This window comes from Lithobates pipiens, unplaced genomic scaffold, assembly GCF_037356315.1.
Source record: "Lithobates pipiens isolate NorthernLeopardFrog02 unplaced genomic scaffold, aLitPip1_a1.2 Scaffold_17, whole genome shotgun sequence".
Classification (NCBI taxonomy): domain Eukaryota; kingdom Metazoa; phylum Chordata; class Amphibia; order Anura; family Ranidae; genus Lithobates; species Lithobates pipiens.
Genome location: NW_027507755.1, coordinates 3,442,501 through 3,457,870, shown reverse-complemented (window position 1 = coordinate 3,457,870; position 15,370 = coordinate 3,442,501). Strand labels below are relative to the sequence as shown.

At 42.5% G+C, this 15,370-nt stretch overlaps 1 protein-coding gene across 3 annotated transcripts in view; it reads left to right on the top strand.

The window, feature by feature from the left end:
• The window catches only part of CEP57 (centrosomal protein 57), a 72,013-nt gene that overhangs the window by 34,919 nt on the left and 21,724 nt on the right, over window positions 1-15,370 (top strand). For all 3 annotated transcript variants that reach the window (XM_077484939.1, XM_077484938.1, XM_077484937.1), the window contains one exon: window positions 3,642-3,719. In XM_077484939.1, the coding sequence (XP_077341065.1) occupies window positions 3,642-3,719 (78 nt within the window). The remainder of the gene's footprint in view (window positions 1-3,641; window positions 3,720-15,370) is intronic.

Here is a 15,370-nt window from a genome sequence, read left to right as displayed (position 1 = left end):
AAATCTGCATCTGAGGCTATTATTTATACAGTTATGCCAGATGCAGGTATTGGGGGGGGGGGGGGGCTGCAATTGTATGCAAATATTTACTGATCAATATGCAGGAACTTTTGTGCTAGAAAAAAAAAAAACATGCATACGCAGATAAGTAAAAATTTTAAACCCATGTGAGTAAAAACAGTCCAAAAAAAGTCTATAAATGCATACATTTGCAAATAGGTGTTAAACATGGTGGATATTTATTCATAGAGGGTAGGTGGGCAAGGCCCATCTAAGTGTGATCAGCCTATGGTCAACAAATAAAGCTCGAGAAACTGTAATGGCTAAATTTGGATCCATTGGGGATAAGTCAACATAGTCTAGCAGGCACAGTAGTAGGTTAATCCCAAATAAGCTGCTTAGTGTACCAACAACCTCAGCCTAACACCTTTTATAACTTGAGGCATCCCAACAAAAGCTAGATAAGGAGCGATCACTTTTTGAACTTTTTTTTTTTTTTTTTTTTTTTATATTATTTTTTACTTTTTTCAACCATTTGCTAGTTTAAAAAGGGATTGTAAAGTCAAAATGTTTTTTTTATCCTTTGTGTCTGAATGGACACAGGGAGCTGTGACTCAGCGCGGATGCCCCCATAGCAAGCTGCTTGCTATGGGGGCACTCAACGGGGGAGGACCCAAGAAGAGGATCCAGGCTGCTCTGTGCAAAACTATTACACTAGTAAGTATAACATTTTGTTATTTTTAAGGGGGGGGGGGGGGGGGAACAGGACTTTACAATCACTTAAACTACTATTTGCCACCCACCCACAGTAGATTTGCTGCGGACGGGCTGCACAGGCTGGCTTGACAACTTGCCTGTATGTCGCCCCCTGTCTTCCTAAATGGAAACCGCATGGGTTTGGCAGCAGATTTCAGCCAATAATTTCGGCTGAAAGCTGCTGAGCGGCTGTGTCCAGTCGCACACAGTTCTGTGTTTACAAGCATACAGAACTCTGTGTGCAGTCCACAGCAATCTGTCTCTGAAAGGCAAGGGAAAAAACAGCCAGATTAGTAAGTAAAAGCAGCACATACTGCACACTACACTTATTGGGCACACAGTTAATCCCTTCTCAGCCAGTGTCATATGTACAGTATTATCACTGATTGCTGTGTTAATGTCTCTTACAACGTCGGTGTCTGTTAGCACCACATTGCGTGCCACCATATCCTAGTCACAATATATAAGTCTCTGATCATCACTATTACAGTATTGTATCTCTAACTGTATACATTCCAGTATATATACCATGCTATAAATTTTACATAAATAAAATATATACACTTTATTGGGATTTTTATTTTGAATGTGTTTTTTTTTTTTACCATAGATGTAGCAGAATACATTTTGACCTAAATTTATGAAGAAATAAATTTTTTTTTGAATATGTATTATAACAGAAGAAAATATTGATTTATTTTTTTATTTTTTTCCAAAACGTTTCCTTTTTATTGTATAAAAAAAATACACAGTGGGGATCAAATAGAAAAGAAAGAGAGCTCTATTTGTGTGTAAAATATGATGTAAATTTCATTTTCGAGGGATGTTGAACGTCTGGAATATCGGCTTTACATGATTTGCAGTAGAAGTTCAGAAAACTGGAAGAAGAGAGTGTTGGTATTCAAAAAGCTATGTTATGTGGCTCAGATATCCTCGTAGGGAAGACACATGAGCCCTGCCAATATATCTTTCTGAATTGAGAACGGCCTCCTCTTCTGTGTTACTTGAGCATGGCGTTGGTCATGATAACGTGTGTGTGTGTGTGTGTGTGTGTGTGTGTGTGTGTGTGTGTGTGTGTGTGTGTATATATATATATATTACACACAGTATGTTCAGTGCCTGATAATAAAAGGACGCAAATACAGTGGTGTGAAAAAGTGTTTGCCCCCTTCCTCATTTCCTGTTCCTTTGCATGTTTGTCACACTTAAGTGTTTCGGAACATCAAACCAATTTAAACAATAGTCAAGGACAACACAAGTAAACACAAAATGCAATTTGTAAATGAAGGTGTTTATTATTAAAGGTGAAAAAAAATCCAACCATCATGGCCCTGTGTGAAAAAGTGATTGCCCCCCTTGTTAAAACATACTATAACTGTGGTTGTCCACACCTGAGTTCAATTTCTCTAGCCACACCCAGGCCTGATTATTGCCACACCTGTTCACAATCAAGGCATCACTTAAATAGGAGCTGCTTGACACAGTAAGGTCCACCAGAAGATCCTTAAAAGCTACACATCATGCCGAGACCCAAAGAAATTCAGGAACAATTGAGAAAGAAAGTAATTGAGATCTATCAGTCTGGAAAGGGTTATAAAGCCATTTCCAAAGCTTTGGGAATCCAGCGAACCACAGTGAGAGCCATTATCCACAAATGGCGAAGACATGGAACAGTGGTGAACCTTCCCAGGAGTGGCCGGCCGCCCAAAATTACCCCAAGAGCGCAGCGACGACTCATCCAAGAGGTCACAAAAGACCCCACAACAATGTCCAAGGAACTGCAGGCCTCACTTGCCTCAGTTAAGGTCAGCGTTCATGCCTCCACCATCAGGAAAAGACTGGGCAAAAATGGCCTGCATGGCAGAGTTCCAAGGAGAAAACCACTGCTGAGCAAAAAGAACATCAAAGCTCGTCTCAATTTCTCCACAACACATCTTGATGATCCCCAAGACTTTTGGGACAACATTCTGTGGATCGATGAGACAAAAGTGGAACTCTTTGGAAGGTGTGTGTCCAAGTATATCTGGCGTAGAAGGAACACTGTATTTCATAAAAAGAACATTATACCAACAGTAAAATATGGGGGTGGTAGTGTGATGGTCTGGGGCTGTTTTGCTGCTTCAGGACCTGGAAGACTTGCCGTGATAAAAGGAACTATGAATTCTGCTGTCTACCAAGAGATCCTGAAGGAGAATGTCCGACCATCTGTTCGTGTACTCAAGCTGAAACAAACTTGGGTTCTGCAGCAGGACAATGATCCTAAACACACCAGCAAGTCCACCACCGAATGGCTGAAGAAAAACAAAATGAAGACTTTGGAGTGGCCTAGCCAAAGTCCTGACCTGAATCCTATTGAGATGTTGTGGTATGACCTTAAAAAGGCCGTTCATGCTCGAAAACCCTCTAATGTAACTGAATTAGGACAATTCTGCAAAGATGAGTGGGCCAAAATTCCTCCAGGACGCTGTAAAAGCCTCATTGCACGTTATCGCAAACGCTTGGTTGCAGTTGTTGCTGCTAAGGGTGGCCCAACCAGTTATTAGGTTTAGGGGGCAATCACTTTTTCACACAGGGCCATGATGGTTTGGATTTTTTTTCACCTTTAATAATAAACACCTTCATTTACAAATTGCATTTTGTGTTTACTTGTGTTGTCCTTTACTATTGTTTAAATTGGTTTGATGTTCCGAAACACTTAAGTGTGACAAACATGCAAAGGAACAGGAAATGAGGAAGGGGGCAAACACTTTTTCACACCACTGTAAACTCAGAATAAGGATATGATGGGGGGGGGGGGGGGGGCTTCACAATACATTATATAATTCCGAATTTTTTAAATAAAGATCATATTCACACTACATAATACATTTATTTTTCCCCTCCAGAACAAAATTCGGGACATTGAGCAGAAATTAAGAGAAGAGGAACACCAGCGGAAACGGATTGAAGAGAAGGCAACACAGGTGTGTTCAGCAAAACCTACAGATCTGAAATGATTGAGATGTTCTGTTGCCTCCTGAGCTCCTGGTCATGTGACCTCTTGATTTGTGGGCTTTTGTCTTAATATCTGCACAAAAGAGCAGTGATTTGCAATAACCAATGGCAACCATAATGTTAGATTATAAATTGGTTGTTCTTGTTTACTGCAATTTTGCCTCTATATGTCCACAGCCAGTATTGAAAGAGGATGACAGCTGTTGGAGCCCCAGTATTGTGAGAATCAAAATCAAAGAGGGACAGCGAAGACGGAATAGAAGTCACCTTGTGGAGGCAGGACTTTAACATTTAAAATTTCATAGATCATGGGACACAGTCAGGATAATATTCATTACCTGCTGGGTTATACTTCATCTCCAGGTGAATGGACAATTGTAGACCAAAGGTCTTTAGATAGGAAGTGTTCCCCCTATATAACCCATACAGGAAGCACTTCAGTTTTTACCACTGTCTGCAAGCTGGATGGCACGGTTTTCCCCACAAACAGTTCTTAAATGAATCAAGGGATTGACCGATCGGATCCATTTGCCACCGGCTTTATATGCTTAGATAAATGGTACCCGAGCCTAGCAAAGAAGACTCAAGATCCGGCAAGGTTTTGCTTGTAATGCGACCTCCGGGTGTTGGATCCTGCAAAGTGGAATCCTGGACACCACAGTGCTAAGGCATTCCTGCAGGGTGCTGAACAGCTCCAAAGGAGTGGACCCCAAACATGAAAAGGGTACCCAGTCCTTGAAGGTCCTCAAGTGACAGGATCCCGCCGTGATGGGTGAAGTTTGGGCTCTTAGTTTCTAAACTGCCTTATGCCTGGATGGGCAAGTGAAACCGCTTTACTTATTATTCTGGCGTGTCCCAGTGATTGTAACAATCAGTCAAGCTAGCTAGAGGCTGGACAACTGTGGTGTGGTGACCATACGGGGGAGTTTTGGGCTAGCTGTGGGTGTTTGAAAAGTGTACCTTTTTTTTTTTTTGCTTGTGTCTGGCTGTTTTTGACCTGTATGACCTGTATTTCACCTTGATTCACCATGGCACATGTGCGTTCACAAGAGTTCCGCTGTGCTCAGCAGTTTGTTTGCGGCCATGATGCACGCTTCTTCGCCTCACATGCGCAGTAGCTTTTATCTGGGTGCACGAAGATTTGCGTCATATGCAAATACAGCCGCGCTGGGACCACGCACGTACATGCGCACACATGCACAATGTTCTGGCGCACAGCCAGCTTATTTAGGTTGTATATGCCAAGCATGCGGTACTTCCAGAAGGCAGCTGTGGGACACAGAGCAGACCTTGAACCAGGCATTTGCAGCAGTTCATTTCTCCTTACCCAGGTCATGTGAGTCACTAAGTGTTGCTTGGCAGGCTAAGGTGCCTAGCAGGATTGTTGCATAGGTGCTTGGTGAGCCCTATTAAAGGGTCTCCCTTCTGAGGTGTTTAAATAGTACACCCAAGTTCTCTTTTTGTGGCTAGTAAATGTCTTCAAAAAAGAGTAGTGGGACTAACACTACAGGGAAGGGCACACCTATGTCGTCAGTAGTTATTATTATTATACAGGTTTTATATAGCGCCAACAGTTTGCGCAGTGCTTTACAACATGAGGGTAGACATTACAGCTACATTACAATTTGGTACAAGAGGAATCAGAGGGCCCTGCTCGTTAGAGCTTACAATCTAAAAAGGAAGGGTCAATTGATACAAAAGGTAATAGCTGTGGGGAGATGAGCTGATGAAGTAAAACAGTGTTAGTTAGAAGTAGGATAGGCTTCTTTGAAGAGAAGGGTTTTCAGGGATCGCCTAAAGATGGATAGATTAGGGGACAGTCGGACAGATCAGGGTAGGGAGTTCCAAAGGATGGGAGAAGCTCTGGAGAAATCCTGGAGGCGAGCATGAGAGGAGGTGACAAGGGAGCTAGAGAGCAGGAGGTCTTGGGATGACTGAAGAGAGCATCTTGGTTGGTATTTTGGGACTAGGTTAGTGATGTAACTAGGGGCAGAGTTATGGATGGCTTTGTAAATTATTGTTAGTACTTTGAATTTTATTAGTTGGGTGAGTGGATGCCAGTTGAAGGATTGGCAGAGAGGGGTGGAGGACACTGACTGGCTGTTAAGGTGGATGAGTCTGGCAGCGGCATTCATTATGGGCTGAAGGGGGGATAGTCTATATAAAGGTAATCCAATGAGGAGGGAGTTGCAGTTGGTCAAGGCAAGAGATGACCAGAGAGTGAATTAGAAGCTTGGTGGTGTCATTAGTTAAAAAGGGACGTATTCTGGAAATGTTGCGGAGGCTAAGGCGGCATGATTTGGACAGGGATTGTATGTGGACCTAAAAGGGACAGTTCAGAGTCTAAGGTTACTCCTAGCACCCTGGCATGTGGGGACGGACTAATAGATGTACCATTAATCTTGACAGAGAAGTCAGGGGAAGGGGCACGTGGGGGAGGAAATATTAGAGTTCAGTTTTGGATAGATTAAGTTTGAGGAAGTGGTGTGACATCCAGGCTGATATGTCTGTTAGTAGATCAGTGATACGTGAGGAGATTGATGGGGTGAGCTGAGGGGCAGAGAGATAGATTTGGGTGTCATCAGCATATAAATGGTAGTGAAAGCCATGGGAGGCTATTAGCTGACCTAGGGAGGATGTGTAGATTTAGAATAGTAGAGGTCCAAGGACAGAACCTTGGGGGACCCCAACGGAAAGGGGAGTTGAAGAAGAGGAAGTGGAGTTGTAGGTGACACTGAAGGTGCAATGATATGGGTAAGATTCGATCCGACAGAGTGCAGCCTTGGAGACCAAGCAAATTGAGTTTTTTGAGGAGGGGGTGGTGGACTGTAGCAGCAGAAAGGTCCAAGAGTAAGAGTATGGAATAATGACCGTTGGTTTTGGCTGTTAGTAAGTTGTTTGTGAGTTTTAGGAGGGCAGTTTCAGTGGAGTGCTGTGGACAAAATCCAGACTGAAGGGGATTAAGAAGGTTATTCTCAATGAGGTGGTCGCTCAGTCGGTTGTAAACTAAACATTCAAGGAGTTTGGAGGCAAAAGGGAGTAAATAGATGGGTCTTAAGTTGTTAAGATTGGTGGGGTCTGAGGCCTTTTTTGGTATGGGAGTGACTAGCGCATGTTTTAGACCGTTGGGGAAGATGCCAGTAGAGAGTGAGCGGTTGAAGATATGAGTTAAGATGGTGATGGCGACTATAGTATTTGAGAAGGAACAGGGTCCAGGGGGCATTAGAAAAAAGTTTAGTGACTTCCTCTATAGTAGCTGGATTAAAAGAGCGAAGTATTGATTGCGCAGGAGGACAAGTAGTGTAAAGAGATGGTGTAAAGTAGTTCCTGACAAACCTAGTTGTATCCCCTGAAGGACCAGGGGCATCTGAGCTTCTGCGCCTATCTGGTATTGTGCCTACAGTCAACGCTGCTGCTTCACCCTTTATCACCAAGGATGAACCGTCCTCTGCCCTAGCCGGGTTAGAGCACAGGATTGCTGGCAATATTGCCTCCATCCCGCAGGGTGGCAAGAAGCCTGACAGATCCCCCACCCTGGAGCCTCCTAGTTTGGAGGAGGGATGGGTTGAGAATGGAGAAAAGCTCAGGATTCTGTGGAGGGCCTGACGGATGAGTCCGCTTCCGAGCAGTCTGGACAAAAAGATATCCAGTTGATGTCTGCCTCTCTGTTGCAGTGGCTTTTCATCCTGACTCAGACCGAAATGGTTCGTTCTACCTTAAACTACTTAAAGTGGAAGTAAACCCATCGATTTAAACAGGTATAAAAAAAGGCATGCCGGGAATGCTAACTGCACATTGGCTGTGCTCTCAGCCAAACTATCAAACCATCCAATGGCTGGTGTCATAAGGAATCACATGTGCAGCACCATAGGTGCTGAAGATTAAACAGAGGCAAAGATGGCAGCTTCCTTGGCTGAAAACGATAGGGGAGTTTACTTCCACTTTAAGGACCAGGCCTCTTTTTCAGACTCGGTGTTCACATGTTTAAAACAGTTTTTTTTTTTTTTTTTTTTTTTGTTCGAAAATTACTTGGAACCCCCAAACATTATATATTTTTTTTCTAACACCCTAGAGAATAAAATGGCGGTTATTGCAATACTTTTTTCACACCGTATTTGCGCAGCAGTCTTACAAGCGCACTTTTTTTTGGAAAAAAAATCACTTTTTTGAATAAGACAACAGTAAAATTAGCCCAATTTTTTTTTTTTTTACATTGTGAAAGATAATGTTATGCCGAGTAAATTGATACCCAACATGTCACGCTTCAAAATTGCGCCCACTCGGGGAATGGCGTCAAACTTTTACCCTCAAATCTCCATAAGCGACATTTAAAAAAATTCTACAGGTTGCATGTTTTATGTTACAGAGTAGGTCTAGGGGTATAATTATTGCTCTCACTCTACCAATCGCGGCGATACCTCACGTGTGGTGCGACTACCGTTTTCATATGCGGGCACTTCTCACGTATGCGTTCGCTTCTGCGTGCGAGCTCGTCGAGACAGGGTGTTTTTTGAACGGGGAGATGCCATTGTAAACAGCATCTCCCCATTCTGCCTAGCAACAAGTGACGCTGATCTCTTCTCCATGTGATTGAAGCAGAGATCAGCGTTCACTAACACAAAGCCCAGCCCCCCACAGTTGGTAACACACCCCTAGGAACACTTAACCCCTACACTGCCACTCCCTGGTTAACCCCTTCACTGTCAGTGTCATTTACACAGGAATCAATGCATTTGTATAGCACCGATTGCTGTATAAATGACAATGGTCCCAAAAATGTCCGATGTGTCCGCCACAATGTCGCAGTCACAATAAAAATAAACGAGTAAAATTTTTTTTTTTTATTAAAGTAGTGGTGCTCTGTACTATGGTGGGATATGCTTATCAACGAGGGCAATATACTGAATCCACAGTTCAGGAGGTACAACATAAAATTTAGGGTAAACTGAATAGGTAAAAACACAACATATATGTGAGCCTGTGCGGCATATTAAAGTAGTGATACTTTGTGTTAATAGATAGTATAGAGCATCAATATACAAAATCCGATATAAAAATAAAAGATATAAATTCCAAAGTGCAGCGTGTTGCGATAACAAAAATTGCATAAAGTGCAAGTGCTCTAGTGTGATGCACATAGGCAACCCTTTTATTGTGACAAACAATACCGGTGTATTGAACAAATGTCCGTTTCAAGTGCAAAGTGCTGCGATTATTCCTGTAATCGCACAGAGTGTGAATGCTTCAACATAATAATTTGTGAAAAATGTGGGAGTATAGCTATTGAAAGGGCAGTGGTGCTGGTGATGGGGGATATATCCTTCGTTGCTCCGTGTATTCTGATGATGAGTGTCCCCTTACCTCACCGCTGTAAGGTAACAGCGTATATAAAGATCTTTAGGATCCTTTGGCGGTGTTTCCCTTTAGTATGAAGTTCCCAGGTCCTGACAAATGGTGTTGTCCCTTTAAGGGATTTCTCTGGGGTATTGCAGTAAGGGTTCCTCAGTGGAGTAGCGTGTATGTGGGTTTAAACATACATGGAGGAAGGATACTCCATAGTGTAAAATGTTTCAACAATCAGATCTTTTATTCAAAAAAAATATTAAAATACTCACAAACACAGTGTGTACAGGCAATGTACAAACTAGCTGCGGGCTCGGTCTACGTCACTTCCGGTAGCTTAGTGTCCTGACGCGTGTTCGTCACGGGTCACGTGACTTCATCAGGGGATAAACATAGCTATAGGAAGTGTCCTTAAATAGTGGTTGAGCGCTGTTAGTATGGCGGCCATTACTGTGAAGATCCGGAAATGCGCCGGCGGCCATATTCTTAATGACAATGTCGCCGGAAAGGGTACCGCGGCCATTTTTTTGGTGTGCAAAACATCCGGTATGTATATTACCCGGAAATGGAATAGTGGCCATCTTTGTTTATAACTCGCACGTATCCGGTATTTACAATACTGGAAGTGCGGCAGCCGCCATTGTTTGGGTTATTAACCACCAACAACAGGCAAGCATAGGAATATTAAAAGAGAGTATCAAGCGAGCTAAATAAAAAATATAAAAAGATAAACGAAAAGGACTGTACATGATGCTAATCGGCCAGCAAGTATTAAGGCAATGTTTTTGAAAAAACAAAAAAAGGGGAGGAAATACAAAACTAACTATTATAAGGAGTAATGGATAAAGTATACTTATACCTGAATAAAGGAGAAAAAGGAGGTAATAGTAGATATAAAATGCGAAATGCATAAAAAATATTAAAACAATATAATTTAAAAAATCAATTAATGTAAAAGGTGTACCGATTTGAGGAGTGTTCAGACATATATAATTTTTTCCATTCCTATCAAAAAATATTCTAATAAAAACAGGAGGGACGAAAAATCGCATAATATGGATATATTGGTATGAATGTCCAAATTCCTTTAACGCACCCGGAAATGACGTATTTAACCAAGTGGGCAATAAAAGCAAAACAAGTCTGGAAATTGTATTAAACATAAGGCTAGTAATAATCGTAATAATACTGATAGTCATATAAGGGGGAAGGTAGAAGTTCCAATCCATAGTTAGAGAAAAAACTGGGGTGTGACTAATAATTCTATGGAGTTCCATTCAGTAAGATAGTAGGAAGGGGATTTGTCTTTGTAAAAAAAAAAAAAAAAAAAAATTGCTAATAAAGCTGTTGAGGTCGCATTTCCGGGTCTTCACAGTAATGGCCACCATACTAACAGCGCTCAACCACTATTTAAGGACACTTCCTATAGCTATGTTTATCCCCTGATGAAGTCACGTGACCCGTGACGAACACGCGTCAGGACACTAAGCTACCGGAAGTGACGTAGACCGAGCCTGCAGCTAGTTTGTACATTGCCTGTACACACTCTGTGTTTGAGTATTTTAATATTTTTTTTGAATAAAAGATCTGATTGTTGAAACATTTTACACTATGGAGTATCCTTCCTCCATGTCTGTTTAAACCCACATACACGCTACTCCACTGAGGAACCCTTACTGCAATACCCCAGAGAAATCCCTTAAAGGGACAACACCATAAAGATCTTTATACATGCTGTTACCTTACAGCGGTGAGGTAAGGGGACACCCATCATCAGAATACACGGAGCAACGAAGGATATATCCCCCATCACCAGCACCACTGCCCTTTCCATCGCAATACTCCCACATTTTTCACAAATTATTATGTTGAAGTAGTCACACTCTGTGCGATTACAGGAATAATCGCAGCACTTTGCACTTAAAACGGACATTTGTTCAATACACCGGTATTGTTTGTCACAATATTTCTGTGTATATTTGAAGGGTTGCCTATGTGCATCACACTAGAGCACTTGCACTTTATGCGATTTTTGTTATCGCAACACGCTGCACTTTGGAATTTATATCTTTTATTTTTATATCGTGATTTGTATATTGATGCTCTATACCAGTGATGGCGAACCTTGGCACCCCAGATGTTTTGGAACTACATTTCCCATGATGCTCAGCTATACTGTAGAGTGCATGAGCATCATGGGAAATGTAGTTCCAAAACATCTGGGGTGCCAAGGTTCGCCATCACTGCTCTATACTATCTAATAACACTAAAAGTATCACTACTTTAATATGCCGCACAGGCTCACATATGTTGTGTTTTTACCTATTCAGTTTACCCTAAATTTTATGTTGTACCTCCTGAACTGTGGATTCAGTATATTGCCCTCGTTGATCGGCATATCCCACCATAGTACAGAGCACCACTACCTCCTCTTTATTACTCCCCTGGGTTCAGATATTTCCCTCCCAGTGTGTGCAGCAGTACACTATCTACCTCTACCCTGACTAGGCACAGGAATATTTTCCTTTACTAATATGTAGAATACGTATCGGCCTAAACTGAGGGAAAAAAATGTTTTTTTTATATATTTTTGGGGGAAATTTATTATAACAAAAAGTAAAAAATTCGTTTTTTGTTTTTTTTTTCAAAATTGTCGCTCTATTTTTGTTTATAGCGCAAAAATAAAAACCGCAAGGGTGATCAAATACCACCAAAAGAAAGCTCTATTTGTGGGGAAAAAAAGGACATCAATTTTGTTTGGGAGTCACGTCGCATGACCGCGCAATTGCCAGTTAAAGCGACGCAGTGCTGAATCGCAAAAAGTGGTCTGGTCTTAAGCCAGCAAAATGGTCTGGTCTGAAAGTGGTTAAATATGAGATCTGGGGTCAAAGTCCTCAGATCTCATATTTGGACTTAAATGCAATAAAAAAAAATTACATTGGAAAAATTTTCCTTTTTAAGAGGTATGGGCGGAAGTGACATTTTGACGACGCTTCCGCCCTCCTATGGTATAAAGACGAGTGGGGGGCCATCTTGGCCTCACTCTATACCCAGGCACAGACAGGACCCGATCACCTCCGCCGCTACCGACGGCTCGGGAGAGCGGCGGGAGGGGGGGTGGCACCTCTCCTGCTGCTGATAACGGTGATCTTGCGGTGAACCCGCCGTGGAGACCACCATTACCGTACACACAACCGGCGCCTGAAGAGATGGATATCTCGGTTGTGGCAGCAGCTGCTGCCGTTATCGAGATATCCCTCTTCAAAAAATGGACGTACATCGTCGTGCTCCGGTCGTAAAGTGGTTAAGTTGCCTCTTGCAGAGGTGACTGAGCCCCCCTGGTCCTTTTGGGATCCCTGAGGCCTCTTCAGGCCACACAGGCTTTTCCCCCTACACCCCCTGCTGGAATATATACTGATTGGGAACATTCTGACAGGATTTTGTTCCTCTTCAGAGGTTTTCCCTTTTTATATCCCATGGATGAAAAGTTTGTGAAAGGGAGCATGCCAGCCGTACATGCAGCAGTCTCTTCCTTAAACAAGAACTTAACTTGTCTGGTAGATAACGCACAGGGGTTGAAAGACCCTCTTAACAAGAAATTGGAGTCAATAAAGGCTTCCTTTTCTTTGGCCAGTTCAGCTGTTGCAGCAATTGGTATCTGCCAGTACGTTAAAGGTTCAGGTCAAACTGTCTGATAGGCCTAACCAGGAGGATGATCTGGATGGATCTCCATCGATATAAGATGCGCATTTACACGTACCTATCTTTCAGCCTCATCAGAGGTTCCTGCGATTTGCAGTAGAGGAACGTCATTTTCAGTTTGTGACTCTACTTTCCAGGTTTGCTTCAGCTCTGCGGCTGTTCACAAAGGTCCTAGCACCAGTATTGGGTCTTTTAAGGGCCCAAGGGATCCTGGTGCTTGGGTATCTGGGCGGCCTCCTGCTCAGAGATCACTCATTGCAGGCTCTAGAACAGAGCATAATATGCACAGTGGGGTATTTGAAAAGCTTAGGCTGGATCAAAAATACTGAAAGGTCAGTCTTGAAACCAGCTCAAGGTCTAAAGTATTTAGATCTGATCGTAGATACGGTCTAAGCAAGAGTATTCTTGCCACCCACAAGGATCTATGCTCTGAAGAATCAGGTGTGTCAGATAAGGAGCACAAGACAACCCTCCGTACGGCTCTGTATGAGTCTTCTAGAGAGGATGGTGTCCTCTTTCGAGGCAATGCCCTATACCTGGTTCCATTCCAGGCCTCTACAACAAGACCTCTTGTTGGCTTGGAACAGGAGAGGACGAACCCTGGATTATCCAATGTTCTCATCTCCTCGGGCACACTTAAGCCTAAACTGGTGGTTCCAGGATCAGAACCTGCGAAAGGGAAGATCCTTTCTCCCGGTAACTTGGAGAGGACTGACTACGTATGCCAGTCTCTCAGGCTGGGGAGCGACACTAAAGGGGCTCACAGCTCAAGGGAAATGGTCACGGACAGTACAGATCCTGCCCATTAACGTCCTGGAATTATGGGCAGTATGACTGGCCCTACGGTCATGGACGGTGGAGCTATCCGGGTCTGACAATGCCACTGCATTAGTGGCACCAGCCTGGCCCAGAAGGCCCTGGTTCTCGAAGATTGCGAGACTGACAATAGACTGGCCATGGACGCTTCCACGTTGCTCCGATCTACTGTGTCAAGATCCTATATTCCACCCTAATTTACAGTCTCTAAATTTGACGGCATGGACTCTGGCAACTGAAGTGCCTCCTGTATGGGAGGGGTTATATAGGGGATCACTTCCTGTCTAAAGACCCTTGGTCTACCAGTGTCCATTCAACTGGAAATGAAGTATAACCCAGCTGGTAATGAATATTAGCCTGACTGTGTCCTAAGATGTAATCAAAGAAAATTATTTTACGGTTAAGTATGACGAAAAAAATCCTATTTTTTTTTCTTTGTAAATAAATAACAAACATGTTATGTTATACTTACCTGCTCTGTGCAGTTGGTTTTGCACAAAGCAGCCCAGATCTTCCTCTTCTTGGGTCCCTCTTCGCTGCTCCTGGCCCTTCCCTCCTGTCTAGTGCCCCCACCGCAAGAAGTTTGCTATGAGGGCACCCGAGTCGAGCGGTAGCTCCGTGTGTCCATTCAGACATCGAGCTGCCATTCGGCCCTGCCCTCTCTCACCCCTGATTGGCTAAAGGACGTTGACAGGCACGGAAGCCAATGGCATCACTAATAAATATATATATATATATATATATATATATATATATATATATATATATAATATATATTACACACACACACACACACACACACACATAAATATATATATTTTTTTCCTCCAATTTTAATTTTTTATATAATAAAAAAACAAAAATCCATCGGTGATCAAATACCACCAAAAGAAAGCGCTATCAATTTTATTTGGGTACAGTGTTGCATAACAACGCCATTACCCGTTAAAGTAGCGCAGAGCTAAATGCCAAAAAATGGCCTGGCCATGAAGGGGGGTAAAATCTTCTGGAGCTCAAGTGGTTAACAACTTCAGCCCAGGAAGAATTTACCCCCTTCCTGACCAGAGAACTTTTTGCGATATGGCACTGCGTCGCTTTAACTGACAAATTGCGCAGTTTTGCGACATGACTCCTAAACAAGTTATGTCCTTTTTTTTTTTTTTTTTTTCACACAAATAGAGCTTTTCTTTTGGTTGTATTTGATCACCCCTGCGGTTTTTATTTTTTGCGCTATAAACAAAAAAATCTAAAAATGCATTTTTTACTTTTTGCTATAATAAATATCCCCCAAAAATATATAGAAAAACAATAATTTTTACCTCAGTTTGGGCCAATACATATTCTTCTACATATTTTTGGTAAAAAAAAAAATCGCAATAAGCGATTGATTGGTTTGCGCAAAAGTTATAGCGTTTACAAAATAGGGGATAGTTTTATGGCATTTTTATTAATATTTTTTTTATTTTTTAAATGCTGGAGCGATTTTTATCGTGACTGTGACATTATGGTGGACACATCGGACATTTTTGGGTCCGTTGTCATTTATAGAGCAATCAGTGCTTTACAAATGCACTGATTCCTGTGTAAATGACACTGGCACTGAAGGGGTTAACCACAAGGTGGCAGTGTAGGGGTTAAGTGTGTCCTAGGGGCGTGTTGCTAACTGTGAGGGGCGTGGCATGGCTGTGTTTTACAGATCACTGATCTCTGCTCCAATCACAGGGAGCAGAGATCAGTGTCACTGTTGCTAGGCAGAACA